Source organism: Euleptes europaea, chromosome 6 (genome assembly GCF_029931775.1).
Source record: "Euleptes europaea isolate rEulEur1 chromosome 6, rEulEur1.hap1, whole genome shotgun sequence".
Lineage (NCBI taxonomy): Eukaryota > Metazoa > Chordata > Lepidosauria > Squamata > Sphaerodactylidae > Euleptes > Euleptes europaea.
This window is the reverse complement of record NC_079317.1, coordinates 72,415,142-72,440,455: the sequence shown is the minus strand read 5'-3', so window position 1 is coordinate 72,440,455 and position 25,314 is coordinate 72,415,142. Positions and strand designations below refer to the sequence as shown.

The following is a 25,314-nucleotide window of genomic DNA, read 5'->3' as shown; positions in this document are numbered from 1 at the left end:
CGGCCGAATTTTTCCCCGAACTCGGAACTTGGCGCTGAATTCCATGGATCCGAATCGGGGGAGTTCAGACTTCGGCATTTCCCGAATTAAAATGGGCCGAATTTTGCCAAATCCAAATTTTACAGAATTTTTTTTCCAACAGCCCTACAACCAGGAGCCTCTAGGAAGCCAACTACAGCAGCATTATCCTGCCTGTGCTCCAAAGCACATCTGAGGAGTCAGAAGAAGGAAAACTGAACACCCCTCTGTTCTTTTTCTGCTTGCCCATTCTGTCAATTTCTGATTCAGGGTGTCTGGAGTTTGTGGGAAGAGGATACTATCCTACTGTCATCTGCACATAAGCAGCCTCCCAGATGTAGCCAATGGGTCAAAGAGATTGCTTATACTAAGAGCCATACGGAGGAATATCCAAGCAAGTACTCCAGGGAACATTCTCCTTAACAGATGGTAGAATTATATGGAACACACTAACAAAGTAGTTCACTATTTTCTTACATTCTTATATCATGGTGAAAGTTAAATTATTAAAACTGATTGGTTGCCTCAGTTATGTCTGAATGCTGCAGCCTGAGCATTCTTATATAAAGCAGAGTCCTGTAAAATTCAAATGCCGGGGGTCCAATAAACGATATCATTCCATCTAATTACAGGAGATAGGGAAAACTTGGGTTCTGAGGCTAGTGTTTGTTTCCTGATATAGGAGATGGATGTCATGTGACATCCAAGTCCCATAGAAATAAGAGGGGGACTCATAGTTATGCTCATGCTCCTGGCCAACACATCTCTAATGCTGAAAACTCTGCCTCAACATCAGATGCATATGAACTGTTCATGATCATACCAAATTAACATTCAGGATGTTACGTATCACTCATCATTTGCACATCTACTGTTTGATGTACACAGGATACATCTTTTCGCTTACCATAAACGTATGAAATTCCAACAAGTTCAAAGATGGCTATTATAACGAGAGAGTAAGATGCTGCATAAGTGTCCACGAGCTGCAACATGTACATCCCACCCTGAAATTAAAACAAATCATTACTAACAGAAATGTCAAAACCTGTCTAAATAAAGGAACCCTATTGAGAGGTTGCAGCAGGACTAGATTTAAGTCATTTTGGGGGGCCCTCCCCCTAAATAAGCCATTTCAATGAACTGGAACTCTGCAACAGTCCAGCTTCATATCAGAATCAGAGCTCATATGCATATAATCTATCACACATTTTGCCTCACAATTGATACAATATTCTCCTTACCCTTTCGTAGGATGATGCAGATTTCCAAGCTAACTTGGGTGAACTGGTTAACTATATAAGCTCCACCTCAGTAACATTGTGGGTACATATGTTTGTTGAGCATCTGTATTTTGTATACCGGGGAGATATACTGCATAAGGGGATTACAGCATTTATAACGGAAGAGAAGTTTAAAAATTGAACTGAATAATGGTCTGAAAAGTAATATTCTAAGGGAGGTGATTTGGTATGGAAATGTTAATCTGGTGCAAGAATGCACTCATCTGCCTTCTTGTCAAATTCTGCAGTATCTACTTTCATACCTTAATCTACTTAAATTATTTTGACCTCCACATTTTCTTTAAATTTTTTTGTTAAGATTGAGCCTTACTTCATAGGGTAATCACAGGACATAACACATACACATTTTTACACGGTAATGTTCAGATAACAGTGCTTTTACCTGAGTGATCATAGGAAAGCCCATGATGAAAAAGCAAATGCAGCATACGAGAGTGAACAGAGGCTTGTGAGTTCGTAAGTACTTTGGAAACTCATCAGCAACTGATGTCACTATAGTTTCAATAGTGGCAAACTGGGGGACATCAAAAAGACAAAACATAAGCTATCAAAAACCATATGCAAACATTCAAATTTTGATGGAAAATATATTCAGTATTGTTGCTACAACTACTTTCATTCTGTAGAATCTATGAAGGTCATCAGATTTACTCTTCCAACCTAAGACAAGAGTAGGAGACCAGTAGCACCTTAAAGACTAACAAAATTTCTGGCAGGGTATGAGCTTTTGTTGGTTAGTCTTTAAGGTGCAACTGGACTCCTACTCTTTTCTACTATTAGTGACAGACTAATACAGTTACCCATCATGACCCAAGACAAGGTCTTCCACATGTCAAATCATGCCTGCCTTGCACTTTTAAAGATTATTCCACATCATACAAATTATTATGTGCAGAAAATAGGAAGAAACAAGGTATGTGCCATGTCAGGGCTTCACAGGATAAGTAATCTTTTGGGAAAGGTACCCAGAGAGCTGAGGTCATATTATATAGAACACAATTAAAAAGAAAAAGAGTGCCACTGGATATGATGCTAAGGAAATCAGCATGAAAAGTTTTAGAAGAAAAAAATTGTGGACTTTTTTTTTTTGACGCTAAATTGTATCCCATGGATTCTTAATATAGCTTCCAAACACACTGATCTATACCCAGATGTAAAAGTCCTGCAACTCAGGTCCAGAGGTGTATCATGTCAAAGTCAACCAGGTGTATTCCACATTGTTTCCTAAAACAGCTGCAAAGTGTTTCATAAACATTAATGCAGAGTAATCTACCAGATTCATCCCTGACTGGTTTTCTCCTGCTGCAGCTTGATTTTGAAAGATAACATCAATATGGGACTCTGATGCTAAAATTGGACACTAAGGCCAAACTCAAAACAGATATTATTTGTCTGAAAGCCTTCTGTCTAAGTAGGGTTCTAGACTAAAGTTTTAATCCAAGATATGATATCTGGTCCTTTAATGGAGAACAAGACGAAAAAGGCAAGTTTACCATGGTGTCCAAGCCAAGTGTTAGAAGCATCAAGAAGAAGATGATAGCCCAGAACGGTGAAAGAGGAAGCCGGGTTAAGGCTTCAGGATAAACCACAAAGGCAATCCCAGGACCTAGAAGTGGCAAAACAAGAGAGAATTGTTGTTATTTCAATCAATAACGCAAATTATTGCATTATCAAGGAACCAAAAGTTATGACCAAACTGGCAAGTGGGAAATGCAGTATCATGTAGATTGTAGTATTATGTAGATTGTAGAGCCAGCATGGTGTAGTAGTTAAGAGCAGTGGACTCTGATCTTATGAACCAGGTTGGTTTCCCCCCCCCCCCCCACATGAAGTCAGCTGGGTAACCTTGGGCTAGTCACAGTTCTCTTTGAACTCTCTTAGCCCCACCTAAAGTGTCAGTTGTGGGGAGAGGAAGGGAAGGAGAGTGTAAGCCAGTTTTATTCTCCTTAAAAGGAAGAAGAAGTAGGCATATAAAAACCAACTCTTCTTCTTTAGGTGAGCACAAGTTCTGCCTTCTTTAGCTCCTTCCCTCCTAACTTAAAGGTGACAAATTTGGGCACTGCTGATTAGAGATTGCTGTGTGATGTTGAAAAGGATCCTCAACCTTGTTGAGCCTGTGGGCATTCTTGGAATTTTAGGAAAGAGCAATGGGCACCACCACAAAATGGTTGAATGACGAGGGGAGTGGGACCATCACCAAATACTGTGAGGCTCTGCAAAACGTTGAGAGGTTTCAAGCCAAACATCCACAAGCATTGGAATCAGTTTGGGCATGGCTCTTCCACACATCAGCCCTCCCTGTGCATTTTCATAGTTGGGGAGTCCATTTATTTTCTTCTACACATGCCTTCAATAATGAGTCTTTACAAGGAAGGGTGATGTTATCATCAGTGATGTCATCTCTCCCTTTTTTAAATGAACTTAAAATATCACATATCACTACAGCATTGTCTTAGTGGGCTCTCTGAATTTCAAGCTTTCATTTTTTTAATTAAGTCTGTAGCCCCTTCCCTCATGGAGATATAAGGAAAAAGGCATATTTCCATGAGGGAAAGGCTAGAGACTTAATTTTTTTAATGAAAGCTAGGAATTCAGTGAACCTGCTAGGCTATTATTACAATGCTCTAGTGATATATTGATATTTTAGGGCCTTTAAAAAAAAGAAATCAAAACTACTTATCTTCAGGTTGGTGGGGAGGGAATGGTTTGGCCACCACAGCCCAATCATCAAAAAGTGGGGTGGAGGTGAGTGTAGTCAGCAGGACAAAGAAAACAGGCACAAACATTATGCACAAGGAAAAAGCCAACTGAAAACCAGATCCCAGAAAAAGATCGGGGTAAGAGTGGTCTCAAAAGAAATGGCAAAAAAAAAAAAAAACCAGGGAAAACAACAACAGCAACAAAGTAATGAAGTGAAGACTAAAGGCACCAAAATGCATGTGGAAAGCAGAGGATAAACCAAAGCAGTATAGGATCAGAACCAACACAGAACAAACCACATGGAAAAGTCCACTGCTTCCAAAGAAAGAGGAAAGCTTGCTCTCTGCATGGTCACATGGAATAATTTCCAAGTTTATGTCTATGGCCAAACCAAGGATAAGCTCACTGTGTAGCTTGTCTGTCAGCTGGCAAACAGTGAGCCAATACTCCCTATTTGTTTCCGTACCATTGAAGACCACATGGGTTGTATCCCCAAGACTCAAGAAGTAAGTGGGCACCCGGAAGTAAGACGGTCGATTTGGTTCCATCCGAACTGAAAAACAGCCGAATTTCCCCCGATTCAGCGGTTTCTAGTTCGGGTAGAACTGAAGTCAAAAAAGGCGGGAAAACAACGAGCCGAACTCGATGAGTTCAGGCGGACGCTGGATAAATTTGTACAAATTCGGCGACCCTGAATCAGCATTCTCCAGCGGCCAAGCTGGGTCTTCTTCTGGCCAATCAGTCGCTGATGAGTGCGTGAGCCCGGCCACTGTGTGGCCCGGTGAGAGTAAGAGAGTGTGTCTGTGTGTGTGAGAGAGAGATCCCTGTGAGGGGGGTGCTTGGTCCCAGGTTGCTGCGCAGCCCGGGGGGGGGAGAGAGTGTGTCTGTATGTGAGAGAGATCCCTGTGAGGGGGGTGCGTGGTCCCAGGTTGCTGCGCAGCCCGGGGGGGAGAGAGAGTGTGTCTGTGTGTGAGAGAAAGAGATCCCCGTGGGGGTGCATGTGCGTGGTCTTGGGTTGCTGTGTGGCCTGGGGTGGGGGGGAGAGGCCATTTATGCACGGGAGGTTTTGCTTTGGATTTGTCGCTCTCTAGATGCATATTTTCCCCATCCAAATTCTCAAAACTCAACCATAAGCTCCCATGCAGAGTTTTGAGAATTTGGCTGGGGGAATTGTGCAACTAGAAAGTGGAAAATCCAAAGCAAAACCTCCCATGCATAAATAGCCAATGAGAAACAATGGGAGGTTTTGCCTTGGATTTGCCGCTCTCTAGATGCACATTAAGGATTGCCTGCTAACATTCATTCCAATGGGCGGATGGGGGGACCCCTTTCAGACCCCATAACCTGGGACCCCCTGACCCAATCTTCACCAAACGTGGGGGTTCTTGCAAGTAGGGTCCCTCCAAGCTACCCTGAAAGTTTGGGACCTCTACCTCCAAAAATGCCCCCCCCCGGAGCCACAGAAAGCCGCTAATGTGCTTTAAATGGCTTTATTCGGCCGAATTTATTCCGGAACGCCGAACTTCATGCCGAATTCCATGAATCCGAATAGGGGGAGTTCGGACTTTGGCATTTCCTGAATGAAAACGGGCCAAATTTTGCCGAATCTGAATTTTACCGAATATATTTTTTTCAACAGCCCTACCCGGAAGCACCATGGTCAACACCATAGTGGTCCCCTTGAATCCTTGATAAGAATCACTGGTCTAGCAACTAGTCTTCTTATGCCACAACTTTGTTCAATTGGTCTCCAAATGTAGGTCATGCTTCTTTGAGTGGCAGCTGATCCTTTCACTCTTGTATTTATCATGCTTTTTTTTTTTTTGGCCATTCAATGTTTGCCCCGCACTGTAATGTTATAATGCTGGTACATTTCTATGACAGGACAGTTAATTTCAGTATGTACTTCACAAAATATTTGGGAAATCCTTAACCAACGTGAAAAGTATGGCTGGTTTAAGACATTTTATTGCTCTGGTGAGATGCAAGGAGCTCTTTTTAAAACCTGCTGTTAACTGGCAGTTTTTCTGGGTTGGAAAGCTTAGGGGACCTTGTATATTCATGAGCGTGCTTTCATCTCCTGATTAAAGAATTTGTCTTGGCTGCTATAGATAAGATGGCTGTTTGCACTAGTTTCTTGAATCTGGTAATTAAATTAAGGAGTCAAAATAATGAGTTTGTAACATTCATCATACCCTTGGGGATATTTTAATTGAAGAAAATGGAAATATCCCCAGATAGTGGGCCTGTATATTAATCTCCATTGGACAGGCAAAAATAATGTCCATCAAGAGATGAACTGACAGCATGGTAGGAGAAAAAAGCAGAATTATGTTGAGACTATTCAACCATCCCTTTCATCCTTTAGATGCTAGCAACGTACCTGTTCATCCCATCATGTAATGGACTCTGAGGATACAGCTCTTCAGTGCCATCCTAAATAGAGTTGCACCTTGATAAACCCAGTGCTTAGGATGGCAGGGCTTGTTTACCTTGAGAAGCAGTGGTATATTCTATTTTAAATCTACAATAATTATTTCACTCTCTGCTGTGCAATTTCTCCATGTTAACACGTAGGTATTCAACTACATTTTCAGTTAAGGAGGTCCTATTGCCATTGCTTTGGACCAATTATTAGGTCAAACAACACCATGGTAGAAATCTGGTATAACTGCAGAAATATGGTATAACTCATATCTTATGATATATCTTCTTTGACCCTTGTTGGAAATTTCTGTGGGTATATCCCATAAAACGGCCTTAACTATCAGGTGGCATAGTCATTAGCAGTATTACTGAATCCCTAAGCATTCCAGCCAGTTTAATTCCTTCTTCTGAATTCAACAAAACATATTTGTAAAACCTTTCTAACCCATTATTATTATTATTACTAATTAGCATACATATGGTGACTTTATAAAGTGATATAAGTACACCTTGCTTCAAAAAGAGCTGTTGCAGATTTTAACTTTAAACCACTGCTCAGGATTTTTTTGACATTATTATTTGGGATGTTCAGAGGTGTCTTACATCATGCCTTTAGAGAGCAGAGCACTAATCAGAAGATTTCATACAGTCATGTGTTGGCCTATATGATAGCTATATAAGCGGGCCACACCCTGTAACCTCTGAATCTCTCAGGTCTGGAAATCAGTGGAATCTGGTTTCTCCTTTTTTGGCAAAGCACTGGGTAAGAAGCTTTGAGAATTAACCTTCTTTTCTAAAAGTCAACTTCAGTAGAATAGGAATAAGATGTATGCTTATTATAATTGATTTCTATGAGTTATGTCGTTGTTCTGTGTATATTTTTAATATTTGGTATAATCAAATCTATAATAAAAGGTTTAATTACTACGTGACTGTTTATTGGTTGGGAAATACATGGTTTCAACTTTGAACCTGGAACAAATACATAAATCAACCTCAATATTTTCCTTAGAGATTGAGGACCATGCCCTGCCAAGTCTGAATGTTGTAAGGACACTGGTATAAAACAGGCAGTAAATCCCAATATGAATTGCCCAGGATCAACTTTTGTGGGTGTGCTTGACATGAAAGGGGGATGCTTCTATAGTCAAGGAATATTCACATGTAGGCCATTCAGATAATAATTCATGCTTCTAATGTCCAGCTACACAAGCAGGCTGCAATCCTAAACATATGTACTTGGAAGTAAAGGAACCAGTGAGACTCATTTTTGAGTAAACACACTTGCAGTACATTTCTAAGGAGAGTTACTCCAGTCTAAGCCCATTGAAATGAATGGGCTTAGACTGGAGTAACTCTCCTTAGGAATGCACTGGTAGGATCATTCTGTTAATAAGCTACATTTGCAAGCAAAACAAACTGTCCTACCTTGGTCTGCAACATCTTCAATATCTACTTTGAGCTCATTTGCCATGAAGCCGATAACCGAAAAAATGACAAAGCCTGCAAATATACTTGTGGCACTGTTGGTACAAGTTACTATCAAGGTATCCCTGAAAGGGAAAAAAGAAGACAGATATTTGCCATATTGTTTTAATGTGCATGGTAGATGCGACAGTGCAGGTGGGAACAGTCATCATTTATTTAAGTACCTAAAACCAGCAGACATTATGGAAAAAAATATACATACTATATGTAATGAACCCAAAAGTGTTAAACTATTGATATTAACTCACTGGAAGCTGTGATACCACCATACTTCATATAGCCAATTACTTTGGTGAACCTAATCAAGTAATGGAGTTTCTCATGCTCATATAGATTCAATTCCAGTAACAACTTAGAGACCAACAAGATTTTGGGGGGTATAAGCTTTCGAGAGTCAAAACTCCCTTCTTCAGATCTGACAAAGGGAGCTTTGACTCTTGAAAATTTATACCCCCAAAATCTTGTTGGTCTCTAAGGTGCTACTGGACTTGAATCTCGTTGTTCTACTGCAGACCAATATGGCTACCCTCTTTGTGCTCATATACGAACCCTTAGAATGAAATACTTCATGCCAACATTTGAAGAGAAAACCAAAAACACTTTTCAGCATTTGGACATAAATAGATCCTTTATTATATACAGGTGGATCAGTGTGATAAACTAGCCTGATTTATTTCGTAACATGGGGATCCCGTGTTCCAATCATTAAATATCACTGACTGCTGGAAGAATTACAAATATATTAAGTAATGTCTAAGAGAACTTTTGCATGTGTGGGCATGCACATTTTTAAGTAAGAGAAAACTGTATAAATTTAGAATATGGCAAGGCTATGAGTCCTCTTTCAGTGACCACATTATGACCTGGAAGAAATCACTCAACAGCTGAAGAGAAAATCAATACATAATCATTACATTCTTGGCCTTCTGACAGTTTAACTGCTATAATTGTGATTAATGACAAATTATTGTTTATGAAACCAATCATTGTTTTGTGCACTGCTGAATAAGCGGAACTTTCAATTTCATTTTGGCTACAGTTGTCAAAGTGAGACATTCCTGTAGGGTTAACCAATCCCTGAAAGCTCAATGATCAAATGACCCTCCCCAAATCATGAAGTTGGCAGTGAATTGTTTCAAGAGATAGTTCAGTTCATACAAACAGCCTGTGAATGAACCTCCATGTGTTCAAAGCCTCTTTCAGTTGTACTCTGTGTTTATAGCACATGTCATCTTTATTTCAGTACTCTCAACACCACCACCAGCATGGCTGCTATTGGCTGCTTATTCACCTTCAGCTTCTAGCATCATCTGGGTCCTTCTGATTGCAGAGTGGGATAAGGAAGTTGCTTTAAGTAGGTGAGAATAAGTATTGCTCAAGCTATGAGCTGGGGCATCATTTGTGCCCGGGTGAGGGAGGAGGAACAAGGATGACTGGGTAATTGGTCCCAGCACTGGCTGCCAACCAGAGTGGCTTCCTGTGGCCCACTCCAGAGGTCAGCCTATCATGGAATGGGTGGGGCACGCTGAAGGCTTGTCTCTGGTATGTAGCTCAGATTGAAAGAAGGAGGCTGAAGAGGTACTTGGCACTCACCAGCGTGGTGTAGTGGTTAAGAGTGGTGGTTTGGAGCAGTGGACTCTACTCTGGAGAACCAGGTTTGATTCCCCACCCCTCCTCTTGAGCGGTGGATGCTAATCTGGTGAACCGGGTTGGTTTCCCCACTTGTCCACATGGAGCCAGCTGGGTGACCTTGGGCTAGTCACAGCTCTCTTAGAGCTCTCGCAGCCCCACCTACCTCACAGGGTGTCTGTTGAGAGGAGGGGAAGGGAAGGCGATTGTAAGCCGGTTTGATTCTTCCTTAAGGAGTAGAGAAAGTTGGCATATAAAAACCAACTCTTCTTCTTCAACAATGCACCCTCCCACCCCATGCTCACAGGGATTCTTTTTGGGGTGGCTACTCCTCCTTTGCTATAACTGCAGTAGGTCGCCGATCAACAGGTCTGGGAAGGAATTTTACCCAGAGCTAGTTGCCTGATAGGCCCTGGGGTTTTCATTTTCCCCATAGCAAAGAATATATTTACCATGTATGCTTGTTTGCACTGTTAAGAAGAGGAAAATGAACTCAAATTATTTACTGTAGATATGGGAGGAGGGGGTCCCTTTATCATTGCTACCTGGTTGTTTTCCACTATAGCTAGGGCAGTTGATTTAAAAAAAATTGGTAAAATTTGGGTTTATTGGCCATTCCCCCCCCCCCCAGGAAAACCCGAATGCCGAATTTCTTATACTGGTAAAGGTAGGAATTCAGCTTTAAATTCGGGTTTCCCAAAAAAATTCGGCCATTAAACTGTATGGGGGCTTTTCACTGCATTCCGTGGCTCCGGGGGGGGGGGCATTTTGCAGGTAGAGGTCCCAAATTTTCAGGGTAGCTATAAGGGACTCTCCTTGCAAGAACCCCCAGGTTTGGTAAAGATTGGGTCAGGGAGCCCGGAGTTATGGGGTCTGGAAGGGGTCTCCCCCATTGAAATGCATTGGTAAAGTGGCTGTGTTCAGATGCTTTAGTGTGATCTTTGCAATGTATCTCAATGGAGAAGCCGGGCTTTAAACGGTGGGAAAGTTCGCCCCGTGCCTCCATAGAGATACAAGACATTGTATCTCTATGGAGGCACGGGGCAAACGTTTTTTTTTATCCGGCTTTTTAGGAATGGTAAATTTGGCTTTGCCAACCTCCCGGATTTTGCAGACTCGGTAAATCCGAACCCGAATTTTACCAAATTTGCATTTTTTTGGTATTTTTTCAGTTAGGTTTTTACCGAATCAACAGCCCTAACTATAGCATAGTTCACACATTATTCTAGGCCACATTCATGCATGAAAGAAATATGTCAGTTGTCCCACCCATGAGTTCCCTTCATCTACCATTCAGATGGGACCAGAGCAGCATTGGACCAAAACAAAATGAAGAAGTTCCCATACTTATGTAGTGATACACACAGATGGTCTAAAACAAAGCACAGAAAGCAAATCTGCAAGGGCTGGTTCCAGGTTTTGGTGGGCTCTGTGCAGAGAATAGTCATGGGCACCCAATCTTCTATGGCAGTCTTCCCAAAAAACCTTGGTGCAGCAGCACCAACCCAAGGGACTCACCTCTGGAGTCAAGGAGGCACTACATTCTCACTCATTGCCTCTTGTACTCACTCATAGCACCTCCCTATGCACATTTACTTGGGAGTAGACCCCATTGAACTCTGTTGGACATTACCCTCTGAATAAACATGCAGAACAAAACACAGCAACTCACCCATTTTCCTGCCTGCTCACTCACCCACCCAGCTGTCAAGTTGCCTGCCCAGGCACCTGGCTTCTCACCCATTCTTCAGAAGGCATCATATGCACTTCCTGTATTATAATACATCTGGATTGAGGTGGGTTGGGGCTGCTGATTTTATTAGATCTCTCAGCAGCCTTTGACATGGTGGATTATGGTATTTTGGACCACCGCTGGCATTGGGATCTGGGGAATAGCCCTTCAATGGCTGCGCTCCTTCCTCCATGGTTGGGGCCAGAGGGTAGCACTGGGAGAGAAAATATTGCCGTGGCACCCTTCGATGTGTGGGGTCCCACAAGGCACGATCCACTCCCCAATGTTGTTTAACATCTACATGCACCCCCTCGCCTAGCTAGTCTGGAGTTTGGGGCTTGTCATCTGTACGCTGATGACACCCAGCTTTACCTGTCAATGGGTGGCCAGCCAGATGTCGCCCTGGACACACAGGCCAGGACGACTGAAAGCAGAGCTGACTGAAGCTAAATCCACCGAAGACAGAGGTCCTGTGGCTTGGCCAGGTTGGCCCAGATGTGGTACGCCTGCTCCCGGCTCTTGACGGCATGCTATTAAGCCCTGCTCCTGCTGTCAAAAGTCTGGGTGCGATCCAGGATGCCTCCTTGTAAATGGAGGCACAAGTCACAGCTACAGCCAATTCAGCCTTTTACTATCTCTGCCAGGCTAGGCAGCTGGTGCCATACTTTTCCCGCCCCGACCTAGCCACAGTGATCTATGCGACGGTCTCCTCCAGACTAGATTACTATAACTCACTCTATGTAGGGCTGCCCTCGAGACTGATGCAGAAACTCCAGCTGGTTCAGAATGCAGCAGTGAGGGTCCTTAGCGGGATCCCTCTGGAAGCACATATCCAGCCAGTGCTCCGACAACTGCACTGGCTCCAGCTGGATCATCGGATCAGGTTCAAGGTGCTGGTTTTAACCTTTAAAGCCCTAAATCAGTGGTCGGCAAACCGCAGCTCACGAGCTGCATGCGGCTCTTTGGCCCCTTGAGTGCGGCTCTGCCACAAATGACCACATGCGGGCGCGCAGTCCGTCAGCAGTCTCATTGTGTGCCAGGCGGGTGGCTTTGGCGGCGAGCCTCTTTTTCCGAGCGGCTCACCCTCTAGCGGGAGAGAGGCGGCAGTGTCAGGTGGCTGGGCGTGACTTGGCGGCTGGCTTTCTGCTGCCTGCCTGCCTGCTCTCTCCCGCCCGCCTGCCGGGGGGACCGCGAGTCAGTGCGGGGACTGGTGCGAGAGGCACGGAGTTGTTCTTTACCAAGATGGCGGTGTGCGCTCCTTGGGCTCGCCCGGGGGGAGGAGGTGGCGATGGGCAGGGCTGCACAACAGGGCTGGCCGGAGTTGGCTGGCGGAGGGAGTTGAGCCGTCCCCCCACCCCTCGAGGAGGCGAAGGGGCCCCGGAAGGGAGCCGAGGTGCCCGCCCCAGCCTTCCCCCTTGGCGCTCGGGAGGGTCAGAGGGAGGCGCCTCTCGAGAGCGAGGGGCTATGGGGAAAGTTGGAAGTTGCCTGCTGACTTTGGCTGGACTTTGGCTGGCGGCGGGAGTGGAGACATTCACAGGTAAGGAATTGCGGGCGGGCGGGAGCCCCCCTTTTGCTTTTCTGACATTGCTCCCTCCTCCCACCTTGGGGAGAGTGTGGGGCGCAGATCGGCTCCCGGGAGGGGGGCATTGGGAGCCATTCTGCCCCCCCTGTTGGTGTGACCCTGGGAGCTGCTGCGTGCCTGGGGGGGAGCGAGCGAGAGGCATGCCTGGCACCCAGATGGGATGTTCCAGGCGCCGGGGGAGGGATCCCATTAATTTGGCTGCCTGGTGCCAAAAAGTGCAGAAGGGAGAGCCGAGTTTCCTGTGGAGTCTGGAGCGGGAGCAAGGGCAGAAGCAAAGCCCATCTTGCTCGCCCCAGGAGGGTGAAGGGTGGACGTGCTGCCTTCAATTCCAGAGCCCAGAACCTTTGTGCAAGTTGCGCGTTGCCGGCCAAAGGGTTGAGGGCGGCAGCGGGGCAAGCTGGCTGCTCTGGCCATTTCTGCATGGGAGGCTTTGCCTGGGATTTGTAGCTCTCCAGATGCACGTTTTCCCCATCCGAATTCTCAAAACTCTGCAGGGAGGGTTATTGTTGTTTTGAGAATTTGGGTGGGGAAAACGTGCATCTAGAGCGGCAAATCCTCTGTTTTTTGTCTGTTTCTGCTGTTACACGATGGTTTTAGAACTGAATCCATATCAGACTTGCCTTGTGTTACTTATTAAAAAATTAAAGTTTTCTGTTCAGTCACTGATTAAAATGGCACTGTTATTATGATAATATAGAAGAGAAAAGTATACCCTGCAGTGTATTACAAGGATGTAATTACGCTGAAGAACTCCTATAATGTATCTTTGGTCTCACAGTTTAGTTATCATTCTGCACAAAAACAAAAAAATACAGCGCCTTGAAATAAAACAAAATATGTAATTTTTAAAAAATAATGATAATGCTGACGTAATCTTCTGGATTAAGACTTAAAACTTTAATTAAAGTTTATTAAGTTAATAAACAGTGTACCTACCTATATAGTTTAAGTTTAAGAAATTTGGCTCTCAAAAGAAATCTCAATCGTTGTACTGTTGATATTTGGCTCTGTTGACTAATGAGTTTGCCAACCACTGCCCTAAATGGTCTGGGACCATTGTATCTTCGGGACCACCTCTCCTAATATACCCCCAGGAGAGCATTATGCTCAACAAATACCAACTTAACTAGTTCTCCCTGGCCCGAAAAGTGTCCATGTGTCCTCAACCAGGGCCAGAACTATTTCAGTCCTGGCCCCCAGCCTGGTGGAACTCTCTTTCTGATGAGATCAAAACCCTGTGGGATCCAACGCAGTTCCGCAGGGCCTCTAAGACCGAGATGTTCCACCAGGCCTATGGTTGAGGGCAGCAACTGTTTCCATCAGAGCTGGCCTCCCGGCCTCCCCTTTCTCTTGCTTTATATTCCATTCGATCATTTAAATAGGGGGCACTGACTGCTCTCTCCAGGCTGGTTGTGGCCCTGTGTGCCAAAACCTGTGTGCCTATTTGATTTTAGCCTTAGAAGTGTTCAGTTTTTAAATCAGTACCGAATTGTATTTCTGTATATATATTTTTACAGCGTTTTATGACATTTTAATGGTTGTAAACTGCCCTGAGCCTGTCCTTGGCCAGGATAGAGGGCGGGATATAAGTCCAATGAACAAACAAACAAACAGACAAACTCCAATTATATCTGTGGGCAGTTTGCCTGGCTGGAAATTCAGAAGCCACTGGCGAGTATAACGTGAGAAGCTGACATTCAAGATGCATAAATCTGGTGGGTTTGCATTTAGGCCCCAGCCACAAAGAAATCTAAAATAAGTTGTTTTCAACTAACCTTCCTCATAGGCTTGTTATAAAGGAAAAAAGATAATTCCATGTATGTTGCTGTTTTGCCGTAGTGAGACCTATTTTTTTGTGTAATTAAATCAGCCCCAATGCAAATGCAAAATGAACTTTTTCGTGCCATTAGCAAAAGCAGTATTCATAGGACAAGTACTGAGAAGTGAAAGTAGTAAAGTCAGATCTGGGTTTTGTGGGCAGTAAAGCTCTAAGAAATGGTTTAATCAACATACAAGCAGAGACCACAACACTATTGATCATGACCAACAACAAAAAAAGATTTTTAATTACTATTAATCTAATGAGACGTCAGCAAATCCTAAGTGCAGCATTATTTACTTATTCCCCAGAGATGTTTAGATGCCAGTTCCTTACAGTTTTTAAGAAGATTACAAAGACATTTATTATTATAGAAAGCTTTGGGGAGTCAGGGATAGGATTTTAATTGCTGTACTGGGTGCTGCTCAAGATTGTTTCTTTTTTATTGGTATGCTGTTTGTGTTCTAAAGAGTTTATTTTTCTGTTTTGTTCAAAATAACATGAGACATTTTTAAAGAATTTCATTGAGAGTATCTTGCTCTTGCTACATTGGAAGATGCCCTTCAGTTTTTTTGGAGGATATGCATACATTATAAAAATAAAGTATCTGGAGAAGCAACAGCATAGGGGGAAAAACATAGCTGACACTTTTTGACAAATTCTGTCAGCTGACAGTGAATTTCCCAAAACGGAATCTCACGTGTTTTAAACACAAAAGCCATCTAGTATGAGCTGGCTCGGGGGGGGGGGGGAGCACTATTTAAGAGACCATTTAACCAGTTTCACCTGTGCTGCTGTCCGAGTCGAAATCACCTACAAATATATACACGCCCGCTGCTAGTAACTTCAAAAAGTAAAGGTCCCCTGTGCAAGCACCGTGTCATTCCTGACCCATGGGGTGACGTCACATCCCAATGTTTACTAGGCAGACTTTGTTTACAGGGCGGTTTTGCCAGTGCCTTCCCCAGTCATCTTCCCTTTACCCCCAGCAAGCTGGGTACTTTACTGTGGAAAAAAGGAAGAATATATGTACCTGTCCCTTTAAGTGTTAATATTATCTTAGCAGGGAATGTATGATTTCAGTCAGGAAAATTATGGGGTGGATAACACTTGCTCCCCCAATGTAGTGCAATTTGCCTTTCTCCTTGGCTCCTATTATTTTTTTTAATCAGAAGATTTGATCACAGATCTCCAGCATTGTGTGTAGCCTTACTCCACAACAGCAATTCAATCAACCGAGGTGAAGCCAAGTATCTGTTTAAAAGCACACAGAAAGAAAATGCCTTATTCAGAGAAATAAAGGTGGGGGAGTTATTTGTGAAATAAAGTGATATTTTTATAGAGGTGTCATCACTCTTATCTTTAAAATCCTCAGCAAAAGATGGTAGAACTATCTGGGACAGGGGTTTAAAAAACATAAGAACTTCAAATATAGCAGTCCCTGGACTAGAGAAGAGCACAAAAGGAGTCTTTTACACCTGTATGAACATGAATGTTTTGTGTATTGATTCTGTAATCATTTTTACTACAAACCCTACAGAGTATCAAATATTGTACTTTCTTTAGACACAGAGAATGGTACTTAATGTTGCAGAGTTGCTGAAGGCACATAGTTTAGGACTTGATCAGTGGCTTGCATAAGGGAACAACCAGACATCGCATAAGCAGAGTATTATATAACAAACTTATCATGAGGTTAAAATAAAGGATTTTTACATGGTTGTCAGTGTATTCCTAAGCGGAGTTACAGTTTCCTAAACGGATTTACCATGGTATGATTTTGTTTAGGACTGCACGGGGTGCCTCTTAGACCAGTGTTCCCCATCCTATGGGTCCTGACCCACACGAAGCCCATGAAAGTAGATCCCAGACTTTTGTAGTTTAATTGATTTCTATTTGTTCTGTTTTTAAGTAGCTCATCATACCAAAAAGTTTGAAAACCAATGTTCTAGACAATGTGCTCCTTTAAAAAAAAAAAAAAAAAGTATACTGAAAATAATTGCCCCTAAAGATCTGCCCCTAATTTCTGTCTTTCCTTTGAAATGAATCAGAGCTTGCTTGTCTAAGTATATGGCAACAGCAATTATTTTAAGGTTCTTAAAAATTAATTTTCCTGTACTGGTTGTGATGTCACTAAAACCTCAGAGGAAATCCTGCACTGGAAAAAAGGAACCCTGTATGAAGGCCAAACTAGCTGTGAAGAAAAAAAAGCCATATTTATTGTTGAAATGTACTTGTTTGTGTGTAAAGAAACCATGGAACAAAATTGTCAAGGGGGTCTCTGTACCTCAGAAGCTTGCTCCCAGTCTAGTAGAAACAGTTATAAATAGAGTACGTGTCCTATAAAGCTGGTATCACGTGGGCGCTGGATTAAGACCAGGGAGACCTGGGCCCAGATTCTCATTCAGTAATAAAACTTGGATTAGGAAGACACCATGGAGAAAATCCCTGCTCAAACATGAAAGACATGGAAGGAGAAAGAGATTTACCACTCCTCTATCTCCTGGGATTATGAAGATAAACTAGGATGTCTTGAGCTTTTTGGAGGAAGGGTGGGGTACAAAAGTGATAAATAGTATCCCTCCAGTGTGTGAACACATGAACATATGAAGCTGCCTTATACTGAATCAGACCCTTGGTCCATCAAAGTCAGTATTGTCTACTCTGACTGGCAGCGGCTCTCCAGGGTCTCAGGCAGAGGTCTTTCACATCACCTGCCCTCCTAGTCCCTTCAACTGGAGATGCCGGGGATGGAACCTGGGACCTTCTGCATGCCGAGCAGATGCTCTACCACTGAGCCACAGCCCCTCCCCCAAGAAGGTGACATGTACACAAACATGAAGGCGTTGTTTGCTGTTGTTGCTGTAATACTTTTTCAGTGGAACATTAAATTGTCACTTGAGCACTGCTAACAACTGCAGCCGAAACATCAGAGTAAGTTCCAGCTGTAACTACCCTTGTGAGCATCAGCTGTTTGCAGGGCTTTAGGTTTTGGGGTATACCTGTAGCTTTTGTTTCTCCTTGTAACAGTAGAAGCAGCAAACAAATCTGGGACAAGCCTATATTTTTGGTAAGTGGGTAGGGGAGGAAAAAGAGGCCAAACATCTCACTCGATAAAACCGTCTTTCCCAGCACCGTAATAAGTTATCTGCCACCTTTAATCAAATGTTCCGTCGCTAAGACCCTAGAGCTTTTCCTAATCTGTGCTTGGTGGTAATGAAGGGACAGGAATAATCACCTTGCTACTGAGAGCGACAGTGACAGTGGAAACAGAAAGTTACCTTTGCTGATGCAGAACTGTCTGCACAGCTGGATTCTGGCCTACTTCTAAATCTCAAGGCTTTCTCCAGCAGAGTTTACACTTATGCTGTATTTCATGTTGCTATCCCTGGTCCCTGACAAGTCCCTCGATTGCTTTTCAACCTGGCCTCTTTTTAATTACTGAAGAGGAAGTAGGGCGCACCCAATCCAAGAGTCCTACCCAACTCAGAGGATAGTTTCCATACCGGAAGGAGACTGTGTTTTAACAATCGGCTGTTGGATGAAAATGTTTCCAATTTTAACAGTTACAAGTCAGCCACAGTTTAGCTAAGCAATGGAACATTCAGAGACCCAGTGTGGTGTAGTGGTTAAGAGCAGTGGTTTGGAGCGGTGGACTCTAATCTGGAGAACTGGGTTGGTTTCCCCACTCCTCCACATGAGTGGCTGATGCTAATCTGGTGAACCGGGGTGGTTTCCCTACTCCTACACATGAAGCCAGCTGGGTGACCTTGGGCTAGTCACAGACCTCTCTCAGCCCCACCTACCTCACAGGATGTCTGTTGTGGGGAGGGGAGGGGAAGGTGACTGCAAGCCGGTTTGATTCTTTCTTAAGTGGTAGAGAAAGTCGACATATAAAAACCAACTGTTCTTCTTCTTCCTACAGATTCAAATATATTATATGGCTCAGATATGGGCCATTTAATGTTATAAATGAGAGTACCCATGGTACCATGAGAGTACCCATGGTACCATGAGGTGGGGCATCTGCCAGGGCCCAGGGCTTCTGGAAGGGCCCACTGCCTCCAGCCCCCCACCCACACACATACACACCTCCTCTGCTACCTGCTTACGTGCCCTTCCATCACCCATTTGCTTGCACGCACTCCACCTGCTGTGCTCCTAGCTTCCTGGGCTGCCTAGTTCTGCCGGGGACAAGTGTATGGATAGTGAGCCACAGCAGCAGCACTCCCCTCTTTACACCCCTCCCAGTGCCATTGAGGAAAGGGCAAGGAGGTGGATGTGGGAGGGGTCATGAGCAGGCAGATAATGATGCATTGGTAGGTTGGGGGGTACATGGGTAGGGGCAGGAAGAGAGGTCTATGTGAGGGTCCTGGTGGTGGGCATAAGAGGGGAGGGGGGCTGAGCACTCTTTGCCCAGGACCCATGACAACCCGGAACCAGCCCTGGCTACTACATAACTTTAAAAACTCAATGTCTGTGGAATACTAGCATGTCAGGGAGAAAAGTTCTAGTTAAGCCATTGCCCTGTCATGCTAAATTTTTATGTGCACAGATTTTCCCCCTCACATGTGAGAATAGTCCATCTCCCCTCTTCACTGTTGGAAATGGTTATACTAAGCGATAGCTTTGAACGTACAGACTCTATTTCCATTACTCATTTAAATCCATTGGGTCAGATCTGCTTCTTTCCATAGCCTGATTATCTAGAATAATTTGGGACCATTGGTAGCCCTAAATTATGAGACAAAATTATGAACATAACAAACAGGCTACTGGTAAGGATCAAAATGGATTCCAGATATTTCATGAATGAACTTTGCCACTTAAGCACTACCAAGCCACTGGCTTTATCAAAATCATGGCACTTACCTGTAGCAGTTATTATGGAATTTGTTATAGGAAGACAGAGTAATCAGACCACCCCAGGCAGCAGATAAAGAGAAAAATATTTGAGTGGCAGCATCTTTCCATACCTACAACAGTTCAGGAAAGAAAATTAGCATTAATCTTCAACAAACAACTTTAGAAAGTTGGAATAGATCAATAATGGTCTAGACTATAACTCAATGGTGCTGTCAAAGACTTTGCACAAAATGCTTAATGAATCTCATTGCGTGATGTTAGTAAAACAGGATATTATGGCCACTAATAAATAGTGCCTGATGATCAAGTATTATTATTATGAAGATCTGAGCCCAGGTTGAGAAATGTCCTCTTTGGGCTTCATCTGGACTTTTACTGGATTATCCCTGTTCCTTAGGGTTGCCAGCCTCCAGGTGGTAGCTGGAGATCTCCTGCTATTACAACTGATCTCCAGGTGACAGAGATCAGTTCACCTGGAGAAAATGGCTGATTTGATTGTTGGACTCTCCCCTTCCCTCCCCAAACCCCATTCCTTCCAGGTGCCACCCTCAAAATCTCCAAGTATTTTCTAACGTGGAGCTGGCAGCCCTACTATTCCTGCCATTTTTTCTGTCCTTATCCCTCTGTTCTCAGGCTGTTTTTCTTTTCTTCTTGAAGGTGCTGCTTGAGACCTGTTCCTGTAGTTACATTTTCCATAAATCTTTCTAAACTCCCCTTATATGCCCCTCACTATCATCTGACTGTCCCTGCAATACTCCCATAGCTCATTTCAATCCCTCCCCCCTCTCCTGTTTCTGTAATGTAAATTGAAATGCTTGGGACAGGATTTCTCCATGTACACTTAAGTGCATTAAATAATTATATTGTATTCCTCAGTCATCCAATGAAAGTTCAAGATTGACAAAAGGAATTATTCACACAACACATCACACAAGTTGTAATTATGACCTCTGGTTAAGGTGTCTTAACAATGGGGATATTTATACCCATGGAAAATAAGTCTATCAGCGCCCTTAAGCCATGGAAACACATGGAATTTTTACATTCAGAGGCAGTGTAGCTTTGAGTATGAGATTCTGGGAATGAACCACCTTGTCCTGCATGAGAATTTCCAAAAACATCTGACTGTCTTCTATGGGAACCAAAATGTTGGCATAGACAGATTCAGCAAGGTATTCTAATTGGATTTGCAATACAACCTTACAAGTGGTGCTGTGAACTCCACACACACAGCTCTCCAGCACCAAAAATATTCATTCCCTTTCACATATAGCACTGATACAATGGAAACTTGGCCAACAGACAACAAAGTATGTTTACAGCGATGTTGCAGTCCTATCCCAACCAGGTTAGTGCTCACTACCAAAGCAAATGAAGAACAACTTGCCATCAAGTTGCAATTGACTCGTGATGACCCCATCCACGGGATGTTGCAGGCAAGAGACAAGCAAAGGTGGTTTGTCATTGCTTTCCTCCAGTCTTCCATGGTGGTCTCCCACCCAATTACTGACTGTGGACAACCCTGCTTAGCTTCCAGCGTCTGACAAGCTCAGGCTAAACTGGGCTATTCAGGGTGCTACGCCAATGAAGTAATACCTTAAAGAAGAATGATATGAGCATGGCCTTTCTTGATGCTTTGCTATCAGGTTGTCACATGGGCCATTTTTGATCTGCTTTTCTGTTGCAGGCATGAAATTAACTTTATGAAACTCTCATGCAATAAATTTAGCTAGGCGAGATTTTACTGCTGACATAGCATTGTTCAGCACAACACAGCAAAGTTCCATGTGTTTTCTTAATATACAGGAAATAATAAATCTGTATGAGTTATTCACCCTAGTAGAGTGTTATAACTGGAATAATAAGCCCACCATAGCATCAATTAGCTTCTCCCATTTAGGTGTGATGAAGTACCAGATTCCAGCCCCAGCTCCTGGCAGGGTTACACCTCTGATTAGCAAGATGATGAGTACTACATAAGGGAATGTAGCCGTAAAGTACACCACCTAAAGAGATCACACAAAGACAAAGAATTTACTCATTCAGCTTAGTTCTATAGGAAACATATTGCCTTGTTTTCTGCAAAGCATCACAGACAGTGATACTGGCCCATGGGAATGTGAGCTACCTACAGAGGATAAGATTTTTTAAAAATGCTGACATGCTCATGAATTCATGTGAAGAAAAAGAGTTCATACATAAGTGAAAGGAGACACCACGGATGATACACATGCATTAGAGTTGCCAACCTCCAGGTACTAGCTGAAAATCTGCTATTACAACTTATCTCCAGCCAATAGAGATCAGTTCACCTGGAGAAAATGGCCACTTCGGCAATTTGACTCTATGGCATTGAAGTCCCTCCCCTCCCCAAACCCCACCCTCCTCAGGCTCTGCCCCAAAAACCTCCAGGTATTTCCCAACCTGGAGCTGGCAACCCTAACACACATACAGACACACTTCCTACTACTGTATTTGACCACGAAACTGATTAAAAATAAATGTAGGCTAAATATTTCATACAAAACAGTGTGCTCTAAAACCCACTCTGGAAATGCACTTACCATAGTGGTTGCAGCTGCTCCTGCGGTGGCTCCCACAATGATACGGGAACTCAGTGGTCTTCCACTCATGTGGTTTTACATTGTGGTTAACAACTATACAGGAGACACACCCTCCCAAGGAGGTGGGTGTTGCCTGCATGGTTGCTAAAGGGATCTAAGGTTAAAGACAGACAAATGCTTTTAAAATAAGAGAACTGAAATTGAATGTGGTGTGACAAAGGCCGCCTTGCATCTTGCGCTGACCTCTCCTTTCCTTTCGGCCTACTGTCATCTAGGCTAAACGGGTTTTTGCACAGATCAAAAAACTGCAAAACCTATGGGGGAAAAGATGGTGATGGAATGAGTGTAAACACGGACAGCCATGCCCCTGTCTTTATACTACCTTCTTTTTTATATATATATATATAATTTTTATTGAATTTTTAACAAACCATACAGTGTAAAAAGAAAAAAAAATACAGTATCAATAAAATAAGGAAAAAGTGTAAAAGGGTATTTATACAACATCAATTTTCAATATTCGTTACAATCATCAATCTAATAATTCAAAAGTACCCTTTCTCCCCCACCCCAAGAAAAAAGAAAGAAAGAAATACAAGTGACCCATCACCAGACTTCCGAATAAGTGTCAGGTAGTTTGTTTGTTTTTATCAGTTGTCTAAAAGTTAGTTTTACTTAAAATATTTTTTTTTTCTATATCTCACTAAATAACTTCATAAAGTCCATTTTTGCCATCTTATCCCAATATGAGGTGGCCTTAGACCATGTTTGTTTAAATTCTTCCATATCATTTCCATGCAAAAATTCCGTTAATCTGGCCATCCTCATATATAACCATAGTTTCTCTCTCCAGTCTATAATTGAGGGTTTATTTGTTTGTTTCCAAACTTTAGCTATCACAATGAGTGTAAACACGGACAGCCATGCCCCTGTCTTTATACTACCTTCAACTCCCTGGGAAACTCACAAATCTGTTCTGGTCTAGACAAAAGACAGGCATTCTAAAGAGGCACAGCGTTGTCAATGGATATATAGTTAATTTAAGAGCTGAATGCTTAACAGAGTAGTTCCTCAACTGAATTATTAGAAAAGGCATCCTGTAGAAACAGAATAATTCCATCTACATGATTGATACTAAAAGAATGTTTTGTTAACATTCCAACTCTTCAGGGCGGCAGCCAGCCATTTTCTTGCACTGTTGTCAGTGGGGTGAATGTTTTCACTAAATTTGCTATTTGTACGCTTGGATCCACCAGAAGATTTCCACATGCACTAGAGTCCTAATATAAGAGGAAATGTAAAACAACCTTCATACTAGCCCTTTGTGCTAAGTTAAGGATATCTTGAACATTTTTTTTGCAAACATTGTGCAAGGCACTATAAAATATAGGGAGGTAAGTACCAGGTTTTGCACAAGGTTTGCATTCCCACTTGCACATTGATGGATCCAAACTATATTTTATGTAGGCCCCATTTCTGTTGATCTGTTAATTTTTTGCAACATAGTTAAATGATCTTTATCATAAAAGCAGAGGGAATATAAATTGCATGCTAAGAGAGACCCACACACAGAACCCTTGGCAACTTACCAAATATTTTATAGCAATGAAAAAGTTTGATTTTACTAACTTTTTTTACAGCCACCATGCAAGCTGACAGGTTCCATGAAGCATTTAAGGCTATCTCATTTCTCAAGATGTTGTTCAGTATTTAGGAATTCAGCACAATCTATCATTCCCAAGTCATGGTTATGGAAATCGCAAAGAAAGATATCCACTTACTTTTCCTGATGACTTGATTCCTTTAGCCAGGGAGGCATAGACAATCACCCAAGCCAGAAAGAGAGTAAATACCAAAGGCCACCTGATTTCACCAGGATATTCGATTCCTGCAGAAATCTTCAATGCAAAGTACCTGAGTAAGAGCCAATACAAGTAGTTACAGCTTACCTTCTCTCACTGTATGCTTTTGCAGTCACTTCAAGAGAATTTCAGTTCAAGATCAATATTTTAATATCATGACATTCTGAAATAGGATACAATCATTAAACTCAACAGGACATTTGCCATTGTCTCCAGAGAGCTGTGGACTCAACCAACACTGCAAATGACAGTGAGCACTGTCAACTGGAGTTTAATTTCAGAGACTTCTACCACTGACAACCCATGTGTCCTTGAACGAGTCATTATTTTGATCTCAGCTACAGTTCCCCATCTATAAAATGGGAGTAAACAGTGGCCTACATCACAAGGCTGTTGTTTTAAGCACCAATTTAGAAAGCCAGACAAATGCATTGATAAACATAAGAACATAAGAAAAGCCATACTGGATCACACCAAGGCCTATCAAGTCCAGCAGTCTGTTCACACAGTGGACAACCAGGTGTCTCTAGGAAACCCACAAACAAGCGACTTATGAACAGTCCTACTTCAGACTGCAAGCATTAATGCTATATTACAGCACAGAATTAGAGAACAGAAATTTAACACAACAAGAAAAAGGTTTATTTTATTGTCAGGGGAAAATAAACTGTGGATGTTAAGGACCAGGTTTGGGGTAGGATTGTGGCTCAGTGGTAGATCATCTGCTTTGCATGCAGAAGGTCCCAGGCTCAATACCTGGCACCTGCAGTTTTTAAAAGGGATCAGGTAACAAGTGATGGGGAAGACCTTTACCTGAGATCCTGGAGAGCCGCTGCCAGTCTGAATAGACAATACTGACTTTGATGGACCAGTGGTCTGATTCAGTATAAGGTGGCTTCATATGTTAATTTATGCTCAGCATCATACACATATAACTTATTGAGAGACTGAGACATGGAGATACAGTTTCTCTATTGAATAAGTACACTGTGTCAGAGTGGAGAGAATGCCTGCCTACTTTAGTAATCATATAATCAGGTCCTCCTTAATTCGTATTTGGATGAGATATAAACATATTCTTGAACCAGCAACACCGATGTGGATATCACCCCAGGAAATGCTGACATTACGCCCACTCAGACCGGATAAATTTGTTACTTATCAGGAGCTAACAACCTGGGAAGGGAAAAAATGCTCACTAAAAGACTTTCAGTTACTTAAAGACGATCTACAATGGCTTCAATATTATCAAATTAAATCAGTCTTTGCACAAGATATGAAAAATGGATTTTCTAAAGAAAAATCGCCTTTTCACAGGATGTT

At 42.8% G+C, this 25,314-nt stretch overlaps 1 protein-coding gene across 1 annotated transcript in view; it reads right to left on the bottom strand.

The window, feature by feature from the left end:
- SLC6A5 (solute carrier family 6 member 5) overlaps positions 1–25,314 on the bottom strand; it is a 74,014-nt gene that overhangs the window by 25,942 nt on the left and 22,758 nt on the right. The window contains exons 6-12 of the mRNA XM_056851926.1: positions 23,911–24,043; positions 21,437–21,571; positions 19,572–19,675; positions 7,878–8,002; positions 2,816–2,928; positions 1,705–1,836; positions 926–1,025 (exon numbers count right to left, since the gene is read on the bottom strand). Of these exons, the coding sequence (XP_056707904.1) occupies positions 926–1,025; positions 1,705–1,836; positions 2,816–2,928; positions 7,878–8,002; positions 19,572–19,675; positions 21,437–21,571; positions 23,911–24,043 (842 nt within the window). The remainder of the gene's footprint in view (positions 1–925; positions 1,026–1,704; positions 1,837–2,815; positions 2,929–7,877; positions 8,003–19,571; positions 19,676–21,436; positions 21,572–23,910; positions 24,044–25,314) is intronic.